The sequence below is a fragment of the Camelina sativa genome, chromosome 3 (genome assembly GCF_000633955.1).
Source record: "Camelina sativa cultivar DH55 chromosome 3, Cs, whole genome shotgun sequence".
NCBI lineage: Eukaryota > Viridiplantae > Streptophyta > Magnoliopsida > Brassicales > Brassicaceae > Camelina > Camelina sativa.
Genome location: NC_025687.1, coordinates 4,146,691 through 4,168,565, shown reverse-complemented (window position 1 = coordinate 4,168,565; position 21,875 = coordinate 4,146,691). Strand labels below are relative to the sequence as shown.

The 21,875-nt window shown below is 38.0% G+C and overlaps 6 protein-coding genes across 9 annotated transcripts; 2 read left to right on the top strand and 4 right to left on the bottom strand.

Moving 5' to 3' along the window:
• Positions 659–1,979, bottom strand: LOC109130225 (uncharacterized mitochondrial protein AtMg00810-like). The gene is made up of 2 exons (XM_019239598.1): positions 1,773–1,979; positions 659–1,714 (listed from the first exon to the last, which is right to left on the bottom strand). The coding sequence occupies exons 1-2, from the start codon at positions 1,977–1,979 to the stop codon at positions 659–661; spliced, it is 1,263 nt and encodes a 420-aa protein (XP_019095143.1).
• On the bottom strand, positions 3,918–5,043 carry LOC109130224. Its single transcript, XM_019239596.1, has 2 exons — positions 4,208–5,043; positions 3,918–4,140 (listed from the first exon to the last, which is right to left on the bottom strand). Exons 1-2 carry the CDS (start codon positions 5,041–5,043, stop codon positions 3,918–3,920), a joined length of 1,059 nt encoding a protein of 352 aa, XP_019095141.1.
• Positions 9,928–14,204, top strand: LOC104768180 (rhamnogalacturonate lyase B-like). Of its 3 annotated transcripts, none has more exons than XM_010492112.2 (15): positions 9,928–10,096; positions 10,768–10,852; positions 10,986–11,131; positions 11,309–11,430; positions 11,506–11,571; positions 11,661–11,777; positions 11,862–12,123; positions 12,219–12,368; positions 12,471–12,626; positions 12,711–12,817; positions 12,904–12,994; positions 13,088–13,229; positions 13,310–13,583; positions 13,655–13,787; positions 13,876–14,204. In XM_010492112.2, the coding sequence occupies exons 1-15, from the start codon at positions 10,058–10,060 to the stop codon at positions 14,131–14,133; spliced, it is 2,148 nt and encodes a 715-aa protein (XP_010490414.1). In that variant the 5' UTR covers positions 9,928–10,057; the 3' UTR covers positions 14,134–14,204. The 3 variants fall into 3 exon arrangements, with proteins under 3 accessions (XP_010490414.1, XP_010490407.1, XP_010490418.1); XM_010492105.2 differs by having other exon boundaries at positions 9,929–10,096; positions 12,219–12,389; XM_010492116.2 differs by lacking the exon at positions 9,928–10,096 and adding an exon at positions 10,531–10,619 and having other exon boundaries at positions 12,219–12,389.
• Positions 14,225–17,337, bottom strand: LOC104768195 (multiple inositol polyphosphate phosphatase 1-like). Of its 2 annotated transcripts, XM_019243370.1 has the most exons (12): positions 17,221–17,337; positions 17,060–17,096; positions 16,758–16,845; positions 16,367–16,660; positions 16,123–16,281; positions 15,875–16,015; positions 15,694–15,750; positions 15,447–15,585; positions 15,248–15,352; positions 14,954–15,144; positions 14,751–14,792; positions 14,225–14,648 (listed from the first exon to the last, which is right to left on the bottom strand). In XM_019243370.1, the coding sequence occupies exons 1-12, from the start codon at positions 17,285–17,287 to the stop codon at positions 14,502–14,504; spliced, it is 1,467 nt and encodes a 488-aa protein (XP_019098915.1). In that variant the 5' UTR covers positions 17,288–17,337; the 3' UTR covers positions 14,225–14,501. The 2 variants fall into 2 exon arrangements, with proteins under 2 accessions (XP_019098915.1, XP_010490423.1); XM_010492121.2 differs by lacking the exon at positions 17,060–17,096 and having other exon boundaries at positions 17,184–17,336.
• Positions 18,450–19,774, top strand: LOC104768171 (probable purine permease 16). Its single transcript, XM_010492100.1, has one exon. The coding sequence runs from the start codon at positions 18,460–18,462 to the stop codon at positions 19,600–19,602; it is 1,143 nt and encodes a 380-aa protein (XP_010490402.1). The 5' UTR covers positions 18,450–18,459; the 3' UTR covers positions 19,603–19,774.
• On the bottom strand, positions 19,727–21,870 carry LOC104778646 (zingipain-2-like; the record flags this gene model as incomplete). Its single annotated transcript, XM_010503095.1, has 5 exons — positions 19,727–19,945; positions 20,035–20,466; positions 20,555–20,695; positions 20,793–21,028; positions 21,516–21,870. Coding segments are annotated over 5 exons (1,251 nt in total), but the record flags the coding sequence as incomplete, so codon positions are not given.

Sequence of the window (21,875 nt, the reverse complement as noted above, 5' to 3'; positions counted from 1 at the left end):
TCAAGATGGAGGCGAGTAGATGTTGAGAACTCCCATCTTGCGTACTAGGCCTGGGCATTCGGTTAACCATTCGGTTTCGGTTCGGTTGTATTCGGTTTCGGTTATTTTGGATATAGTAATATAGTAACCATTTGGATATTTTTGAAATTTCGGTTCGGTTCGGTTCGGTTTCTTTCGGTTCGGTTTCGGTTTGGTTATTTAAATAAATAACCATAACTAACATAAATTATATTAACATTAACCAAATAAACCAAATATAACCAAAACTAACCGAATATAACCAAAATTAACCAAATATACAATAACAAAAATACAAAAAAGGGAAAAATATGGATTCAATTTTACAAAATAGTATTTAACTTTGTAAATTCAAAATAATAACATTTACATATATTGATTATTTAAAATATTTAATTGTTTTGAATCTAGAAATAATTTATATTTTAAGTTTATTTTATAGTTTTGCATAATATTAAGTATATAATATTTGATATCTTCTAGGTTTTCGGATATTTCGGTTAACCATTTAATTGTCGGTTCGGTTCGGTTCGGTTTCGGTTAGTTTGGATATAGATTTTTACTAACCATTCGGGTATTTGAAGAATTTCGGTTCGGTTCGGTTTAGTTTTTTTCGGTTCGGTTTCGGTCGGTTATTTGGTTATCGGTTATTTTGCCCAGCCCTATTGCGTAGATTAGCTTGGAAAGGAGCTGGATGAAGCGCCTTCGTGAGAATATCAGCTAATTCATTATCAGTTCTAACAAACATTGTCTTCACAATGCCATTATCTATAGCTTCACGAACCTTGTGACAGGCGAACTCGATATGCTTCATCCTTTCATGATAGACATAGTTACTAGCTATGTAGATAGTTGCGGTGTTGTCACAATACAGATAGACAGGAAGAGTGAAAGGAACTCTTAATGCCTTCAGAACATAAGGATACCAAATGAGCTCTTTCGTAGCTATACTCATGGCTCTGTATTCCGAATCTGCAGAACTCATGGACACCATCTGTTGCTTCTTGGATCGCCATGAAACAAAAGACTGACCAATGAAGATTGCAAAACCACTTACTGACCGTCGACTATCAAGACAAGCTCCCCAATCAGCATCAGTAAAACCACGAACGGAAAAGTCTGCATCTTTGCCGTAAAACAGACCTTGACCAATGGTACCTTTCAAATAACGCAAGATTTTATGAACAGCCTGCAGATGAAATTTCCGTGGTGCTGATGAGTATTGAGACAACTTCCCTACGACAAAAGAAATATCTGGACGTGTAATTGTCAGATATTGTAACTTCCCAATTAACCGTCTATACTGTTTGGTATCGGGAAGGAGAGCCGTGTCAACCTCCGAGAGTTGCTTAAGAGGCTTCTTACTATTAGGACGTCTACCCCATCCTGTTGCCGTCATCTGCACATCTGGTTTCATCGGTATAGGAGATGGTTTACAGTCTGAGAAACCTGCTCCTTCCAACAAATCGACAACATACTTCCTCTGAGTCAGAGATATTCCATCGTCATTTCTAGCAATTTCAATGCCAAGAAAGAACTTAGGGGTGCCAAGATCCCTCAACTGAAACACAGAACTCAATTGATCTCTCAAGAGGCAAGCAGCTTTAGGATTAGTACTTGCGATCATAATATCGTCTACATAGACCACCACTACTACAAAGGCAGTCGAAGTACCTTTCGCAAAGAGAGTGACAAGCTTCAAAGCCGAAACTCAATAAGGTTGACTTGAATTTGAGAAACCATTGTCGTGATGCCTGCTTGAGTCCATAAATGGATTTGTGAAGCTTGCACACAACATTTGGTGAAACTGTAATTCCAAGAATCTCTGCATAACCTGGTGGCAACTTCATATATATCTCCTCATCGAGGTCACCATTTAAGAATGCATTAGAAATATCCAATTGGTGTAAAAACCATTGCATCTTAGGTGCGAGGGAAAGAACCATTTTAACTGTTGCCATCTTTGCAACTCGAGAAAAAGTATCTGTGAAATCAATTCCCTCTCGTTGAGTGTATCCTTTAGCCACCAGTCTTTCCTTGTATCTTTCTACACTTCCATCTGCATGATATTTTATCGTAAACACCCACTTACAACCCACCGAAACCTTACCAGGAGGTAAATCACCAACAGTCCAAGTTTCAGTTCTTATAAAAGCACCAATCTCCTTTTCAACTGCATCAACTCATACCTTGTCCAGCCTAGCTTCTGAATATCGAGATGGGATTTTTGACTTTGTAATGATATCAATAAAAGCACAGAAGGGCTGAGATAGATATGAATAAGAAATATAGTTTTCAAGGGGATAAGGAGAAGTCTTTTGGGGTGTACGTATAGTAAGAGTGTTATTATTATAACAATGAAAATCCTGCAAATGGGAAGACAGTTTTCTCTGCCGAGTTGGTTTAGGTTCAGAAGGAACAGAAACCATGGATGATGATGAGGACCATCAGAAGATGTTTGCACTAAAGGCAATTGATCATCTGTGATTTGTGCAGGGAGAGTAATATGAGGAAAGAAATTCATTACATCATCCGATATATTGGATGATGCAAAAGGAAAGATATCCTCATAGAAAATGACATGTCTAGAAATTGAAACTGAGTATGTTACTATATCTAATAGCTTGTAACCTTTGAAACCTGAGGGATAACCTAAAAATATACAAGCTTTAGCTCTAGGATCAAACTTAGTTCTAGATTTGGGAGATGTAGAACAATAACAAAGACAACCGAAAGCCTTAAGACTATTGTAATCTGGAGTAGTGGAGGTTAATCGCTCAAAAGGTGTTTTATTGTCTATAAATGGTGAAGGTAATCTATTAATAAGAAAGACAGCTGTAAGAACACAATCACCCCAATACTCTATAGGAACTCCTGATTGAAAAATAAAGGCTCTAGCTACATTCAACAAATGCTGATGCTTTCTTTCTACTACAGAGTTTTGTTCAGGTGTTTCAGGACATGAATGAAAAACTTTAATTCCATTTTTCAAATACAAATCATTAAATTTCAATTCATGAGCATTATCAGACCTTACAGAACAAACTTTAGAATTATATTGAGTTTCAACCAATTTAAAAAAACCAGGAAAAACATGCAAGACATCAGACTTTTGTTTTAACATATAAAGCCAAGTAGCACGGCTAAAATCATCAACAATGGTTAAAAAATAACGATAACTATCAACAGTCGAAACCGAAAAAGGACCCCATGTATCTATGTGAATCAATTCAAAAGGTTTTTGCTTAGCCAAAAGGACCCCATGATTTAAAAGGTAAATGTTTTTGCTTAGCCAAATGACAAACATGACAATAACTTTTATTTTTATTTATCTTAGACTTTGGTAACAACAGAATTTCAGATAGAGTTTCTATTTTAGCTATAGACGGATGTCCTAATCTTTTGTGCCATACATCAGAGTTATTCGTAGAAATATAGCAAACTGACTTACCTTGAAATGCAGAACAAGACATATTAACCAGAGATTTATCCTGACTCAAGATATAAAGGTTCGCGACTTGACTACCTTTCCCAATCATTAGGTCCTGAGTAAGAGCATGTATCATGCATTCATCGGAAGTAAAGCTTACTTTAGAATTCAGATATTTAGTTATAACACTGACACTCAACAAATTGAATTTAAACTCAGGTGTATGCAGCACATTATGAAGAGACAATGAATCCGTAAGTTGAATGTAGCCAGTACCATCTATCTTAACTGTTTGACCATTAGGTAATCTAACAAAGGTTCTATCTCAAGTGTTCTCATGAGTGACATGATGACTAGCCCCTGAATCTATAACCCAAGCTCTAAAAGACAACTCAGTTTCATGAGGTATAGAGGAAGTTAACATGTCATAGAAAGTCAAATCATATAAAGAGAGAAATGTACCAGATATCTATGAGATAGTTGGTACGGGAGTAGAAGTCGAAGCTATGGCTTTCTCAGGGCATGAAGTGATGCTTGAAGACTGAAGCTTAGTACTCAAATAAGAGATCATCTGTTGGAGCTGTTCTTTTGACATATCATCGTTGATATTCTCCTTAGGTTGATCCTTACTCTCCTCTATCTGACCAGCACTAGCAAGATTTGTGCTCCCCATATAGTTGTTCTTCTTCGCCCTTGGATGACCAGGAGGTTAACCATGTAGTTTATAACACTTATCTGCAACATGTCCAATGGGAGAACAATGGGAACACTTTGGTTTCTGAAAATTTCCTTGAGCTAGCAAAATCGAATTCTGATCCGGGATCACAGCTTGAGACTGGAAAAACAACATGATTTGAGGTTGGTCTAGAAGACACACCCACTACTCTCTGACTCTCATCTTGATCCAATATATTGTAGATCTCATTCAATCTTGGTCGAGGCTTCATGTTCAATATCTGACTCCTGATATTGTTGAAATCGTCATTCAATCCCATGAGAAACTGTATGATTCGACTAGTTTCAGCTTCTTCAAGCAACTCTTTGACCTGATCACAATCACATCTCTTCACCGTCCTGGACTTTGTGTTAGCCAACTGTTCCCACAACGTCTTCTTCTTCGTGAAGTAGCTGGATAAATCAAGTTGACCTTGTCTTAGAGTCATCACTACTTGTTCTAGCTGATACCTCCTTGGTAGATTGTTTTCTTTGACCCTTGTAAACAAATTTTTCCACATCTCAACAGCATCTTGATAGTAGAGAATACTGTCATATATCTCCTTACTCACAACATTAAGAATCCATGATTTCACCATACTATTGCATCTACTCCAGATTTTGAAATTATAATCACTCTCGCTTAGTCTAGGTAAGGATCCATCAATAAAACTAAGTTTATTCTTAGCATCTAGACTAATCCTCATTGCTATAGCCCAGCTATTGTAGTTCGTTCCATCTAGAGTATGAGCAACAATCATCAAACATGGATGATCGGAGGATTGAAGACATAACGGACTATCAGAGGCTTCGGAAGACCTCGACATAGATCCATGACCTCCATATCCATCGGATCGAAGAGAACGTTGTTGTTTTGCCATTTCCATCTATGGATCTTCAATTACAACTGATCCGCGAGAGATCCTCGCAGCAAATGCTTCAATCTCAGGTGTTTCACTTCGATTTCTCAATTTTTCCCCTTTCTTCACCATTTTCGCAAAAATCAAAAGAACGGAAGAAGATCCGATGATGATAAAAGCGTTTCGCCGACAAGATTACGGAGAATTTGAAGAAGAAGATGGTGAAATCACAGAGAATTGCGGAAGAATTGCTCTGATACCATAATAGAGTTTGAGAGCAAAGAGCTTTTGTGAAATGATTTTCTCTGTATTGAATCGTAAGAAACTTTATAAGATGTGTTATATACATCAAATTACAGTAAACCGGAATTAGTTAAACCAATAAACTAATTACAATTAAATAACCAAACCGGCTCAACTATTGCACTCCTAATACATATATATCATCATTCATCTTAGATTGTAACAAACATACAATATCTTAATATAAGCATATGTTGTTGAGTAAAAGGAAAAACTCACTTTTGGCTACGAAGTCGACTCCACTCTCCTGAGGATTGTCTTCAGGATCCTTCTCACCATAAGCCGTGATTGACACGTCACCTTTATAACCGTATCTCCTAAGAAGATAGTCAATAATTTCACGTATACTGCGATTCTCAGGGACTGGGAAATCATTCACATCCCAGAAAACGTGTATTTCACCATCTGTGACGGACACATGCATAAACAATTACGAAACTGAAGAAACAAAAAAAACAGTTTGATGCGATCGATCGGCTTAGCTAGATAGTTTAGCATGGCATATGAAATCTAATCCAAATAGTGAAAAAACAAGTTCGAGCAAGAGATTCAGATCTTACTGGCCAATTCTTCTCTGGACATTTTTTCAACGGAGATCGAGAGGAGAAAGTAGAAGAAAATTAGGGTATAGATGTTGGCCGGTGATAGCATGGTGCAACATGTGCATTTGCACTGGGACCATGTTTAATTAGTATAAAAAGTAATGTATTTTAAGGCCCAAAAAAATTTACAAAATTTTTTTCTATGTAATTAAGTCCTATTTTCTCAAAGTACAACAATTTTTGTGATTTTTACACCCCCTGAACAACGACTTCTCTTATTTTATGTGAAGCAACTTCTATTATTTACGCACCGCAAACTCCAAGATTCGATCGGTGTTTCAATCGGGTTTTGATACGCAATTGGAATTAATTTAGGTGTGTTATGCAGTCTATATTTTCTTCAACTAGTAATAATTATTAAATATATATATATATCAGTTGCCTGCCTTTCTCAATGCACAAAACCCAAGCATTATTTTAAAACGCAGAGAAAGCTAAGCTACTACTTGTGAGAACCACCAGCTTCATTCAGTACTTGTCTTCGTACGTTTCTCCTGAAGAGGACAATCCGCATCATTATCACTTTCGTAATCCGAATCAAAAGCAGCTTCGATAGAGTACTTGCCATCAAACAGCTCTGTCCAACGCCATGTCAACTCTGCAGGACCAGCTGGTGGCAGTTGTCCTTGCGGGAAGTCATCAGGCACTGTACAGAAAACATGGTAACCTCTTTCTGCCAGTATTCCAAGAACACGGCCAAACTCCGTGTCTCCCTCTGGGATGTCTTTTGCAACTATGAGTAAAATTGCTTTATTAGGGTTAGGATTCTCGAATGCCCACGCAAGCATTTCAAGTATCATCTTAGAGAGTCTCGACTGTTTTTCAACATTTACGCACATGAGCGGGATCTCGGCCATGACAAATTGCCTCCTCTCCTTGTCTACCAGAGCTTTGTCGTCGCTAACATAAGCAAATATTGTCAGGTGGGAACCATAATAACCCTCCATCTCAAGAGCTCGTCTGACTTTGCAACGAAAAGCACACAAATCGCCATTCTCAGGGATTGGGAAATCATCGACGTCCCAGAAGACGCGTGTGTTAGCAGCTGCGAACGTATTAAACAATAAGATTACGATCGATTGCGATCAATTTGGATCGAAGAGATAATAGTTATCTTACCGTTGTATAGTGGTGTGTCCAGCATGCTTTCTATCTCTACCGGAGGAGACATTGAGAAACTTACAAGAAAAAGAAAAGAAAAAAAAGATTGAAAATTTTAGGGTTAAGATTATCATCAAGTGTTTTGCTAAATTACGATTCTACCCCTTACTTACAATCATATACACAGCCAAGTGGCTGAGGCTAGTTTGTTTATTTCCAATGACAACACATAACCTTTTGGGCCTTATTGGGCCTGAATAATGGAGAAGAAGATCAGAAGCTCAAGTCTTCTTAATCATGTTCAAGTACCTTTTTTTGCATTGTCTTGTGTTTGTGTGTATTTTAGGTTCTCTGGTCTTGTAAAAGTAATCGATCGAAAAAGATCAACAAAACAATCAACTATCTTCTTATTCTCTGTGAATAATTAAGTTTAATTTGTTTGTTAGTCACGTTGAGGTCACATGCTTAACAATTTCTTATTCTTCTATTTCTCATCTATTTTCTACTAATTACTTAATTGTTCTATGTCTCATCCATCATTGGTTATAATTAAGTTTAATTTGTTTGAAATAATACAAATATAACCTTAACTATACAACAAAACTAGACTAACCATCTGAAACTAAGCCATATCACAACAAAAATAGAAACTGTGAATTAGACCAGCTTGGTTAGTCAGTCTATCTTAACACCCTTCTATTATCATCACACACTAGATAAAAGTGTTTCCGGTTTTGATATAGTGTGTGATGATAATTAATAGAAGGGTGTTAAGATAGACTGACATTATTTTTCAAATGGGTTATATGGTTGGGAAGAAAGATAACATGAAATTTCAAACACAAAAACCACCAGAGCCTTTTCAAAATCAAAAGTATCGATCATTTTGATAAAACGACATTATTTTAGATATGGAGCCCAGCATCACCATATCATCATCGTACCTATCATCACAATCACCAGAAAAACTCTTGTTTCCCTCGATCTAATAGGGCGAGTAATTCGGTTTCGGGCATAGGATCTTCTCCCTTTAGTACGTAGGTCTGTCCAATGCCAAGCTAAGTTAACTAAAGGAAGTTGCACTTCTTCTGGGTGGCACACATCAGGGATTACTAATAAGACATTGAACTTTATAGAATTCACGTTTCGTAGAAGATGGACGAACTCGGTATCTTTCTTGAGGTTTTCCGCGACTACCATCAAAGATAATGGTACAAGATGGGGCTCATGATTGTCCGCTGCGGCCAAAGCAAAGTCTACTAATATCTTATTAAGCCTCCAATATTTATCCCCTGGAAAAATATATCATCATTCATCTTTAGACACATACAAAATCTTAATACAATATAAGCATATGTTCTGAGTAAAAAGAGAAAACTTACTTCTGTGTACGAATTTGATTCCATTCTCCAGAGGATTGTCTTCAGGATCCGCACCATAAGCCGTGATTGACACCTCACCTTTATAACCCCCTCTCGTAAGAACAGAATCAATAATGTCACGAATCTTGCGACCCTTAGGGACTGGGAAATCATTCACATCCCAGAAGACGCGTACTTCACCATCTGCGAAGTTTAAGCAAAAATTCAATTACGAAACTGAAAAAAAAAACAAAAAAAAAGTTCGATTCGATCGATCGGTTAGCATGACAGATGAAATCTTCTTATCCAGATAAAGGCAACCAATTTCGACCAAGAGATTCAAATCTTACCTCTGAATTTTCTGCGCATTGTTTCAATGGAGATCGAGAGAAGAAGAAGAAGAAGAAAATAAAAGAAAAGATTAGGGCTTAGCTCTTGCGCTGCAGATATTTGTTGTTTTAATTGAATGGTTGAGATCTTGTGCATGCAGACGACTACTTTCTTTTCAACCGCTCGATCTCATCACGTGGTTTATTTAATTTCGATTCTACCCTTTACATCCTATTTAAAGCTCCCCTATCTAATTTCGATCTCACTCTTTCAGTAAGTATAACCAAATTTGATTTAAATTGTTTGTTAGTTGCCTAATTCAATCAATAAAGGAAAGATGGATGAAAAAATATATATTTCACAGATACAAGTGAAAAAAGAAGGTTCTAAAATAAACCAGTAAATAATGAACATTAAATTATTTAGGCTATGTAAAGTCTTTTGATATATTTATCTTAGAAATGAATTATAGTGACATAAATGGTATGAAATATTTTTCTTTTAGTACTTTTTTGATTACTCAAAAAAAGGATTTTGACTGTTATTCAATCTTGCAAATAATCTTATAGAAAGGGAAAAAATTAGGAGAAATCAGATACATACATAATATCTGATGGTAACATCACAAAATGTAATTAAGACACATGAATCTTGACTTTCCAGTTTTAAAAATTTCTTAGAATGGTGCTCAATCTATCCTTTTGATCAAGTCTTTTTTCCTTTGACAAATTAATAAATCTTTTTAAATGGAAGATTATCTCGAGGGTTGAAATGAGATCTAAATAAATTAACTACTAAACTTTATTATTAGTTGACTGTTTTGCAACCAAATTATAAAATTCGTTTCTCTTCTATTAAGAATCATCTCAATGTTGTGTTTTTGAAAACAATAATTTTTTCCTCGCTGTATTGTCAAAATTTCAGACTCCAGGTCAACTTGAAAGGTTAGTGACATTATGGTTCGTTCTTGGTATACATAAAAGACATATGAAGAATATAGGGATGTAGTTTACTCATCTGTTTGATTAATTTCATCGAAAATGACTTTTTCTGCTAAATAATGTGAGAAATTAAACCCATGAATAGTGTTCGTTGGAAATTATTTGGGTAAGCATTTGGTGAACAACCTGTTAAAAAAGTCTTTATATATTTCTTCGATATGTATATGTTTTTATATGAATGTTTGTGTTTTCCCTAACTCCAATCAACCACCCAAGCAGCCGCATACAACTTTTGCTTCAAGCATCAGCATTCGTTATATTCCCTATATCTTGTTCGTGTGCATTTTTGCATATTTATACATCTACAACAAAAGCTACAGATCGAATACAATTAATTATGAAGTGGTGTCACTGTCAACAACCGAACCACTTTCAGGTAAATCGGATGTGTGGTTAGGTACATTTTCCTTAGAAATCTTCCGAGTAGGCTAAGTATTTGTTGGGGAAAAGAAAAGAAAAGACAAGATGTATTATTATTGGGGGTGGTTGCTTTATACGAATCGTAGCACGTGATACAACTATTGCATTAATAAGTATGTATACCACCATGTTCAAAATCATACTTTTTGAGTCTGAATTAATCATTTTTTACGAATTTTGGTTCATGCCTCTGCATGGGATTGGAATTGTAATATTTTTGATGGAACAATTTGTTCATTTTCTATTCGTATTTTAATGAATTTTACAAGACGCCAATAAAGTCTGGGTCATACAGTAATATGAAAAAAGGAATTCTTTGTTTATAGCAGAAGAAAACTTTTGATGTTGCCTAGTCCATTAAACTTACTTCTCTCTTTTTTTTGTTTTCCTTTTTTTTCTATGTTCTTTTTTATTAGTTCACATGTTCGTATGTTTTACTTTTTGTCTCTTGTCATTTGTCCCCACTTCAAAGTTTTTGTGTGAGTAATGGATTCTTATTAGAAGAAAACCTATATAGTGATTTTATTGTGTCATAATCTATTAACAACGACTCTTCTTTCTTTCTTTCTTTCTTTCTTACTTGCCTCGTCTGTACAACTTCGTTTGTCTTATTACGTTTGTGTACAGATTTCGAGAAAGCTCCAAGACAAATACGCTGATTTAATCATGTTTCTGTTCTCTTCACATGTGTTCAAGCTCGTGACGACCAAAGGTACGCATCACAGAAGAAAACATAATTACGATTTCTTTTAGTTAGATTATTTATAAATATTTAACCTATATACATGATAAGAACCTACTTCCTAACAAAAGTGATGGTATGCATGTTTGGTGAAAAATAATAGATTACCGGAGACACTTCTTGAAACAGAGAGGATGGATTATTGCTTTGATCATGTTCATGTCTTCGTTTGAAATTGCAATCTCCCAAAATCAAACTCCTCAGCCAGAATCAACACAAGTCTTGCAGTTACATTACCAAGATCGACATGTACGTAGTCTCTTTACGTTTTTCTTTTAACTAATCAAGATTCTTATAAATTACCTTTACTGTAAAGACACATCTTTTAATAGATAACAAACCCGTTACGCTCTTAGTTTGTTGCTTTCTTGATGTACAAGCCACGTGGATCTTTTCCTTAACCCTAAACTGTGATGATGATTACAGGTGGTAATGGACAATGGAATTTTTCAATTAACTTTGTCAAATCCTGAGGGATTTGTCACCGGGATCCAGTATAACGGTATCGAAAATGTGCTAGCGTATGACAGCAAAGAAGATGATAGAGGGTAACTCTATATATGTATATGTATCTAGCTGCTCTGATGCGAGTGTATAAACTCTAACTGGTCTGATTTCTTCAGTTACTGGGACTTAGTGTGGAACTTTCCTGGAAAAAAAACCAAAAAGACCAAAGGCACATTAGACCGGTAAATGATTGTCTTACATTTTAATCATACCAATATAATTATTATTGCGCAAATGTGAAATGACACTTAGTTGGATTACTTTACTGCAGGATTGAAGCAACAAAGATGGAAGTGAAGACGCAGAACGATGAACTGATAGAGCTATCGTTTTCAAGGACATGGAATACATCTTCAACCACGGCTGTTCCAGTGAATATAGACAAGAGGTAACTAACTAGTCACAATGTCAACATCTGTATATATCTAACTTGGAATCTGTCTATATTGATGGGATTTGAGTTGATATTCAGGTTTGTAATGTTGCGAAACTCGTCGGGGTTCTACACTTATGCCATCTTCGAGCGGTTACAAGGATGGCCTGCTGTTGAACTCGATAATATCCGATTAGCTATTAAGCTAAACAAGGACAAGTTTCATTACATGGCGATTTCAGATGACAGGCAGAGGTACATGCCTTTGCCAGATGATCGAATCCCTCCTCGAGGTCAGCCTCTTGCTTATCCCGAGGCGGTTCAACTTCTCGACCCTATCGAACCTGAGTTCAAAGGAGAGGTATAAATTAAAACTATTACTAGAAAACATCTAAGCCATCCATTTACAGCTTGAAAACAGAGGAAACAGAGGATTAAAGTGTTTTTGTCTTATAGGTTGATGACAAGTATGAGTACTCAATGGAGAGTAAAGACATAAAAGTACATGGATGGATAAGCACAAATGATTCAGTTGGATTCTGGCAAATCACTCCAAGCAACGAGTTCCGATCTGCTGGACCTCTCAAGCAATTCCTAGGCTCCCATGTCGGTCCAACCAACCTCGCTGTGAGCATTTGGTTTCACCATAAATCGATTCATAATTTGGATGGAAGATGAATGATAAGTTATACGTGTGAAATGGAACAGATATTTCACAGCACTCACTATGTTGGAGCAGATTTAATCATGACCTTTAAACAAGGCGAAGCATGGAAGAAAGTATTTGGACCAGTCTTTATTTATCTCAACTCTTTTCCTAAAGGAGTTGATCCTCTCTTGCTCTGGCATGAAGCCAAGAACCAGGTCAGTCATACATCTACCACACACATATTCATGTGCATATGTAAGAACAAAAGAGCTGAATAATAGGTTTGGTTGTTGTTTCAGACAAAGATTGAAGAAGAGAAGTGGCCTTATAGCTTCACAGCTTCAGATGATTTTCCTGCATCTGACCAAAGAGGATCTGTTAGAGGTAGATTACTCGTAAGAGACAGGTACACTAGTTGCTTCATTTATCCCTTGAAACTACCTCGTTTATGACGTAACAGATTCCTAAGTGATAGTTTTTTTTTCCTAACAGATTCATACGTAGTGAGGATATACCTGCAAATGGTTCCTACGTGGGATTGGCTGCACCAGGAGATGTTGGCTCATGGCAAAGAGAATACAAAGTAATTTTAACTCTATTCATATACTCATTCTCCTTCTTTTTAATTAACATTAATTCGATTAGTGATAAGTTTTTGTCTTAATTACATTAACAGGGTTATCAGTTCTGGTCAAAAGCAGACGAAAACGGATCTTTTTCTATCAATAATGTGAGAAGTGGTCGTTATAATCTCTATGCCTTTGCTCCTGGATTCATCGGTGATTACCACAACGACACCGTATTTGATATTTCTCCAGGTTTGAATACTTGTATTACCACAACGACTCTCTTGTATACATGTACATCATTCTGACAAAGAGTGTAACACTGGAAACAGGCTCAAAGACTAACCTAGGGGACTTGGTGTATGAACCTCCTAGAGACGGTTCAACTATATGGGAAATCGGTGTGCCAGACCGAACCGCTGCAGAGTTCTACATTCCTGACCCTAATCCAACCTTTGTAAACAAACTTTACTCAAACCGTTCTGATAAATACCGACAATACGGATTGTGGGAACGGTATTCAGAACTGTACCCCGACGAAGATATGGTCTACAATGCTGATGTTGATGATCATTCTAAGAAATGGTTCTTCATGCAAGTTACAAGGTTAGTTTGTTACTATTTCAAATTCAAAACACTACGAAACTTTGTTAAAGTATAAAACAATGGATTTGTAGGAAGCAAGCAAATGGAGGATATAACGGTACAACATGGCAGATCAGGTTTCAGTTCGACGATAAAATGAAAAAGTTAACCGGAAACTTCACATTGCGAATTGCTCTAGCTACATCAAATGTAGCAGAACTGCAGGTGCAAATCTGAAGTTGCATTGACACTCTTTTTTTCTCTATGAGAAGTGTGAAAATATTCATTTGTTTCTTTGGTAATCTTTTTGCAGGTTCGGGTCAACGATCCTTCTGCAAATCCTCCATTGTTCACGACCGAGCAAATAGGAAAGGATAATACAATTGCAAGGCATGGTATTCATGGACTATATTGGTTGTACAATGTGAATGTGCCTGATTCTTCTCTTCGCCTGGGAAACAACACCATATATCTAACTCAACCCCTCGCCACGAGCCCTTTTCAAGGACTCATGTATGATTATATTCGTCTAGAATGTCCTGATTCCATCAATTATCTTACAAGATCATAGAGCTGTTTACAGTTTTCTCATATAAAATTGGTGATTAATATACAGATAAGAAATGCACATTCTTTTCTCGATTGGTACTTTATATTAAAAGTTAAACTCCAATCTTAGTTCAAGAGGGATTGGAACCAAACATAGAGTAAAGATTACAAGTCCTTACTCGGATTGATGTACTACATTTGTAAATTTAAGGCTTTTAGTTTCTACCAAGCCAGTATGGAAATAGATTCAAAGATCAAAATTGAAACATTTCGGATTACCGGATGGAACTAACTAAAAACTGTGGCAAGGCGACAAAAAACAGACAACATTGCTCTACGTGATTTCAGGTTCAAACTGTACTCAGGCAGAAAGAAGAGCTGTGAAGTAAACTAGAGCTCGGTATCCTGGCTCGACCCAAACAGCCAACCGAACAGTATTGATAACTTACTTGATGCAGGCTTCTGTTTCGGGTCATCTCGATTAGCATTGCAGAGATTGTCAAAAGCATGCTTTAGATGAGGGGTTACCACTTTGGCCTGTAAAAACAAAAGGACAATTGAGATTCATGCCTGTATAGGTTTTACAAAAGAAAATGTATATATTTGTAGGAAAACTTCAGAGGGAAAGATGCAAAATACCTTGAAATCTTCAAGAGAACAGAAATCTTTTCCGTCACAACCCTGAAATTTGTATGGAGACATTAGGAAATAGAAGATAAACGGAAAAGTGAGTTAATTCATTTCTCAAAATTGTGGAAGTTATGTCTACATTTCTGTTTGGCCACTGTCCACTACAATAGAGCTGAAACTGAGTTTGGGTTTATGAGATAGATGAAACTTACTGGAAGTGCAATAGGATGCTCGTTGTGCAGAACCTGAACGAAGTATTTGGGAGAGGAATCTACGGGACAACTGTAGAGGACAAGAATGTTGTTCCCACCAAAAGGAGCCATGGTGCTGCCTTTAAAATCTCTGGTTTTAGGAGGTTGTGGAGGGAGTTCCAATGGTTGTTCCTTCTGTATTTTCTCAAACTCTGTGAAACATTTCAACCATTGTAAAAGAATAAGAAGCACTGAGTAGAATTACATGTTTCACAACAGGCACAAGCGTAGGAATATCAGATGTGATAGACTAACCAGATCCATGAAGGAAAAGCCCAAGAAGACAAGAAAAGGGAACTATTGTTTCGGCATGTGCAAACCTAAGCCTCGCTTTTTCGTAACTTCCAGGCGGCAGCTTTTCTGCAGGGTAATTAAATAGAACAAATACTTAGATCTGATGACTAAATTGGCAGGCAAATCGTTCATATATTCTTGGTTTCAAGTTTGAGATTACCTTCCCGGGCCTTGATAGCTTCTTCCATTGAATTCAAAACATCTTCTAGCAACGGAACTCCCATTTTGTAGTTCAAGGAATTGCCATATCCTTTGAGGAGAAACACTTCCAGGTCATCTGTCCATTCCAGCAAAGCAACCTACAGATGATTGTGTTACAGCATAAAATCCATGAGCCGAAAAATATATCTAAAGCACATGTAAAAAGATCCAAAGACAGATAGAATGAACTGGCAACTTGAACGTACCTCTGATGGCGTGAAAAGTTCACAACTTTGATTTGTTACATTAAGCAATGATGCTTCCTGAAATTTACAGAACAACATTAGTGTTATAATTGATTCATGACGTGACATAGGTGTGCTAGCCTCCAGGAAAGGAGTGTATAAACCTTCAGAAAATTTAAAACGAGAAAGAAGAATGAAACACCTGCTTGCAAAGAAACCAGAGAGAAGAAACGTCCTTTTTAGTGAAATTTAGACCATATCTCTTTGCAACTGAAGCTGTAATCTTATTCAAAACAGGTTCCTTGAGCTTATCCACAGCAGGTTCCTTAGCTTTTCTATAGCTCTGCAATCAAAGACATGTAAAGAAAAAGAAAAACTCAGAATAAGTATATTGAGGATGAACCATACAATAAAAAAAAAAAACTTAGATTGATTCAATCATGATTGTACCTTGTAGTTCTGACAACATTCAAAAAATCTAAGCTTTGTATCACTAGCACGGTTTTCACTTGTGACAGCGAATGCTCTATTACGGCCTGGTCCCAGATTTCCTTTCTCCCTGAACAACCCCATTCCAAATGCTACAGCACTTGCAGATGCCCGAGGAATCTACCCAAGAGATTTAAACAAGTCAGGAATGTCCTCCACCAATATTTGCAACGACATTCGGGTATTCACATAAAGGGCAACCAACCTGCGTAGCTCTTATTGTATAGACATCAGGGTGGTAATCATCTTCAAACAAACTAGGAAACCGTTCCCTAACTCGGATTCCCAGATGGTACAACTCGTCTTCCCCTTGCCTGATCAGCTCCCCGCCTTTCACTTTTCCTTCCCAAGGAGATTTCCATTGTCCTAACCATCCAGGAACTTTGTCTAAAGACGATTTTCTAGCTTCTGCATCTTTTACCAGTTCCTTTAACCTACCAGCCAAATTCTCCAGTTCCCGCAACCGTTTCTTGGTCGGAGAACGAGTTCCATGCCTAGCCTAACAATGTTAAAAGACCACCAATTTCAGTTTCATTCTACCTCATATTGGGTTTTCCATCACAAAAATAATGAATCCTCTAGTAAAGTAAGCTTACCACAAGGTTAAGGTGGATAGGTGTACACTCACTGGGGACATTGGATCCTTCAATCAAATTCTGGGTAACATCTTTCGATACTGAGTATCTGTACACCAATTTCAAAATCCCCACAAACACAAATTAGAACTCACTAAAGAAAACTACACAAATTTCTGACAAAAACGTTGTCAATGTTGTCAGGCAAACCGACAGCAATCTTGACAAATTAGGTCAAACAAATTTAGACCCAGATGATAAAGTGTTGTTCTTTGATTCAAAATTACTCGGGAAGCAAGCAATACGAAGGATTGAGAAAGAACCTGGTGACGGTGGAGAGGTGATGACGAACATCGAAACCCTGATNTTGTCGGTCTATTTGCGAGTGGTGAATTTAAGGAGTTAAAAGGCGACAGCGAGAGGTTTAAGAGAGGGAAAACTTNGAACCTGGTGACGGTGGAGAGGTGATGACGAACATCGAAACCCTGATCCGCCTGGGAAACAACAAATATACACAACAGTGTGATCCAAACAGTCTTCTTCGTCGCCATCTCTCAAAGCTTTTCTTATTTCCTTCACGAGGAAGTTTTTTTTTGCCCGATTTATCAAAGCCACTATTCCACTGCGTCGGGTGGGTCACACGGCTTGCTGCTTCCTTCACGCCACGTGTTGGACCCTTCACATGTCTTTTGGTTAAGTCTTTAGATCTCCAAGATTTTTGTAATGTTTTGGTTCAATTCCGGTTTAAGTCGGTTTCGCGATTTGGGGAGCTTTACAGTTGGAACGAGTTCCTTTGCCGCCAATATNTGGACGATGACTTTGGCTGGCAGAGAAGAGGTGCTCTGCTAGGAGCAGTTTTGGCTCTAGCTTCTTACTTCTATTCCCTGTACAAAACAAAGAGGAAGGAGACCGCAGAACTGAAGAAAAGAGAGAACAACAACAGCGAAGCTTAGTCTCTGCTTTAGTCTACAATATGTATAGATGATACTTTTATTCCTTGTTGTGTCTTGCAGATACTAATACTGTGTTTGTCCTGCAAGTATCCCTTTATTGATTCAGAAGTTGTATACATCCAAATGAGCGACTAAAAGTCTAAAAGTACATCCGTGATGATATATTATATATCTCAACAACAGCTACAACTAATCCCCTCGCAGATACATGTAATCGAATTCACATATGCGTAAAATGTCTGTAGCAAATGTATAAAATTTCTCTCACATAACCCATTCCTCGAATCTACCAAGTTTGTTTGTAGAATCCTTCTTCCAGAAGGGCTTGATTGCCGTGAAATTCCCAGTTTTCTGTAAGCAAGGAATAAGCTTCATCAGTCAACAAAACATAGAAGTAGAGCATTGTGATCAGTATGCACACATATCCACAGCTAAAATACCTTAAGGCAGAGACTTCTGGTTGTATCACAAACCGGGTAATCATGTGGACAACAGTGACGACCATCCTTGCAACACACAGCGGATTCTATCTCGCAGCATTTCCATGAGAAACATAATCCAAACAGGTTTTTTGCACAGCAACAAGTCTCTGCAGCTGAACAATAGGTGAAAAGGTTGCATTTTGTGGGGCCGGGAGGGGACGGTGGAGGCGGGTTTGGATGTGTCTTGATGGGATATGAAGCNGGAATGAGTCCCACCCTCTAGGAAAGGTTTATAAGATTAATATCTCTGCGTATTTTGTAAAATCTCCAAGAAGAAGCAGAGAGACCATGGAGGAGTTTCAAGGTCCAGAACCAGGCTTCTGCGAGAATCCTCGATCCCTCGAGCTCAATCAACGCAGATGGTGGATCTCTGTTTTCTTCTGCGGTTTCTTGATCTTTGTCGGAGACTCTCTTGTCATGCTTCTGTTGAACTTCTACTACGTTCAGGACAATAGATCAGACAGTGATCAAGACCGACAATACAAAGGAACATGGACACAAGCTTTGATTCAGAACGCTGCGTTTCCCATCCTGATTCCACTCTTCTTCATATTTCCTTCACCAAAACCGAACCTGGAAACAGTCTCCAGTCAAACCAACAATGGCTGGTTTCGTGTTCTCTCGCTCTATGTTTCTCTCGGTGTACTTGTCTCTGTTTATAGCAAGTTGTATGCTCTTGCGAAATTATACGTGGGATGGGGGATTTTGGTATCAACTCAACTGATACTCACCTCCCTCTTCACAGCTTTCATAAACCGTCTCAAGTTTAACAGATGGATCATCATATCGATAATCCTCACTCTTGCCGCCGACTTTTTTGGCGGGCCTGCGTTTGCCGGAACCCCTGATGAAGATGAATCTGATGCTTACGGTATCAAGGCATGGTTGATACTCATATTCCCTACTCTTGCTTTCTCCTTGTCTCTGTGCCTCATGCAGCTCGGGTTCGACAAAGTTTTGGTGAAGACAAAGAGGTATGGTAACAAGAAGGTGTTTCGGATGGTCTTGGAGATGCAAATCTGTGTTTCTTTCATCGCCACACTCATTTGCATTGTCGGTCTATTTGCGAGTGGTGAATTTAAGGAGTTAAAAGGCGACAGCGAGAGGTTTAAGAGAGGGAAAACTTACTACATTCTGAGTTTGATCGGGTTGGCTCTCTCTTGGCAGGTTTGGGCGGTCGGGCTGTTAGGTCTGGTGCTTTTAGTCTCCGGTTTATTCGCTGATGTTGTTCATATGTGTGCTTCACCAGTTGTAGCTCTGCTTATTGTGTTGGCTTTTGATTTCATGGACGATGACTTTGGCTGGCAGAGAAGAGGTGCTCTGCTAGGAGCAGTTTTGGCTCTAGCTTCTTACTTCTATTCCCTGTACAAAACAAAGAGGAAGGAGACCGCAGAACTGAAGAAAAGAGAGAACAACAACAGCGAAGCTTAGTCTCTGCTTTAGTCTACAATATGTATAGATGATACTTTTATTCCTTGTTGTGTCTTGCAGATACTAATACTGTGTTTGTCCTGCAAGTATCCCTTTATTGATTCAGAAGTTGTATACATCCAAATGAGCGACTAAAAGTACATCCGTGATGATATATTATATATCTCAACAACAGCTACAACTAATCCCCTCGCAGATACATGTAATCGAATTCACATATGCGTAAAATGTCTGTAGCAAATGTATAAAATTTCTCTCACATAACCCATTCCTCGAATCTACCAAGTTTGTTTGTAGAATCCTTCTTCCAGAAGGGCTTGATTGCCGTGAAATTCCCAGTTTTCTGTAAGCAAGGAATAAGCTTCATCAGTCAACAAAACATAGAAGTAGAGCATTGTGATCAGTATGCACACATATCCACAGCTAAAATACCTTAAGGCAGAGACTTCTGGTTGTATCACAAACCGGGTAATCATGTGGACAACAGTGACGACCATCCTTGCAACACACAGCGGATTCTATCTCGCAGCATTTCCATGAGAAACATAATCCAAACAGGTTTTTTGCACAGCAACAAGTCTCTGCAGCTGAACAATAGGTGAAAAGGTTGCATTTTGTGGGGCCGGGAGGGGACGGTGGAGGCGGGTTTGGATGTGTCTTGATGGGATATGAAGCAAGCATATTGATTCCGCACACCCCTTGTGAATTTCCGGTGTTACGCTGCATGTGCATAAACCCATCCATTCCCCAACTTTTTCCCCATGAGTTCTTCACAATCCAATAATCAACACCATTCTCTGAACCATATCCTACTATGAGCACAGCGTGATCCAATGATGTCGAACACGGTCCAGAAAATATTCCCTGCACCAAAAGGTAAAGTTTCAAACAAGGAAACGTTGAATATTCAGAGAATAGAGTAGGAGTTGTATCTCTAAGCATTCCAACTTACACTGGAATATAACTGAAACGCTCTCTCGCTTCCACAGATGCCGACACTAACTGGCTGAACCGCTACAGCCTCCTTTAACGCTTTCTCATCATTTGTTTTCACGCCAGCATAGCTATCAATTGTCACAACCCGCTGTTTCAACTACATAACAAAAGAGACTCATGTACGTTAGTGAATGTCAAAGACCAAAGACACAAACAAGGTATAGAAATTAAACAAGGAGAAAGTAAACCGATACCTTATCCTTCTTACAGGTGCCATCGCGTTGTTGATAAGGATAGTCTTTCTCTGTGTCTATTCCCTTGTTTTTTATGACAAATTGGAAAGCATAATCCATGAGACCACCATTGCAGCCATCATTATAGGACTTGTCACAATCAATGAGTTCCTGCTCGGAGAGGCTGATGAGATCTCCTGTAACAATTTTGTTGATTCCCTCCATAGCTCCAGTAGCAGAGAACGACCAACACGCCCCTATAAATGTAGTAGAACATCATCATCCACTCAAATAAACAACATGGTGGATGCATCTGAGAGAACACATTACTATTTCTGACCAAAATTCCAACATTTGTCACTGAATCAAACAGTAACTGTCATATAAGAAGAGTAGAAGACACATGATAATTGCTTCTACACTTTCCTAAAAGGTTCAATCAGTATAATACTCTCAACCATAATTACACATGGAAAAGGAAAGAAAAGTTATACTCCAAAAAAAAGTCCAAAAAGCGTAAAAGAGATGCAAAATTAGATTACGGTGACAAACTTTGCCACGATTGGTCTTCCTGTAACATACTACTAAGTAACCACAGAAGATGAAACCTGCATCCTCAAAGATTCTAAAGTTTGAGAATTTTCTCCGATCTAAATCCAATCTTAAGTTCCAGATTCCAAAGTCTTGATCTTTAATCCAATCTTAAGTTTCTAAGTCTCACAACAAAAGATAGAATAAAAATACCGCAGCTTCCTTGATCTTTGACATTAGTAACAGCTCCGTTCTTCCTCCAATCAACAGAATCTGGAACCTTTACGGTACCACCCAGACTCTTCCCTTTACTACTAGCCATTACCAACGACGGCGCAGAAACAGAGAGTCCAAGACGAGAGGTCTTGAACTCGGTGTGAGTCAGATCCGCGAAGGCATTGAGAGAGAGAGAGTAAGTAGCGTTAGCGATGAGATTGTGTTTGGTAACGAAGTCGTGGTTATCTTTAAAGATTTGAACCCTGTGTTGCCTCTCTTCTTCTGAACCGTAAGTTTTGCCATGTCTCTGGCACCAGTCGTCGAACAACTCGGAGATGTCATCGGAAGATGACGATG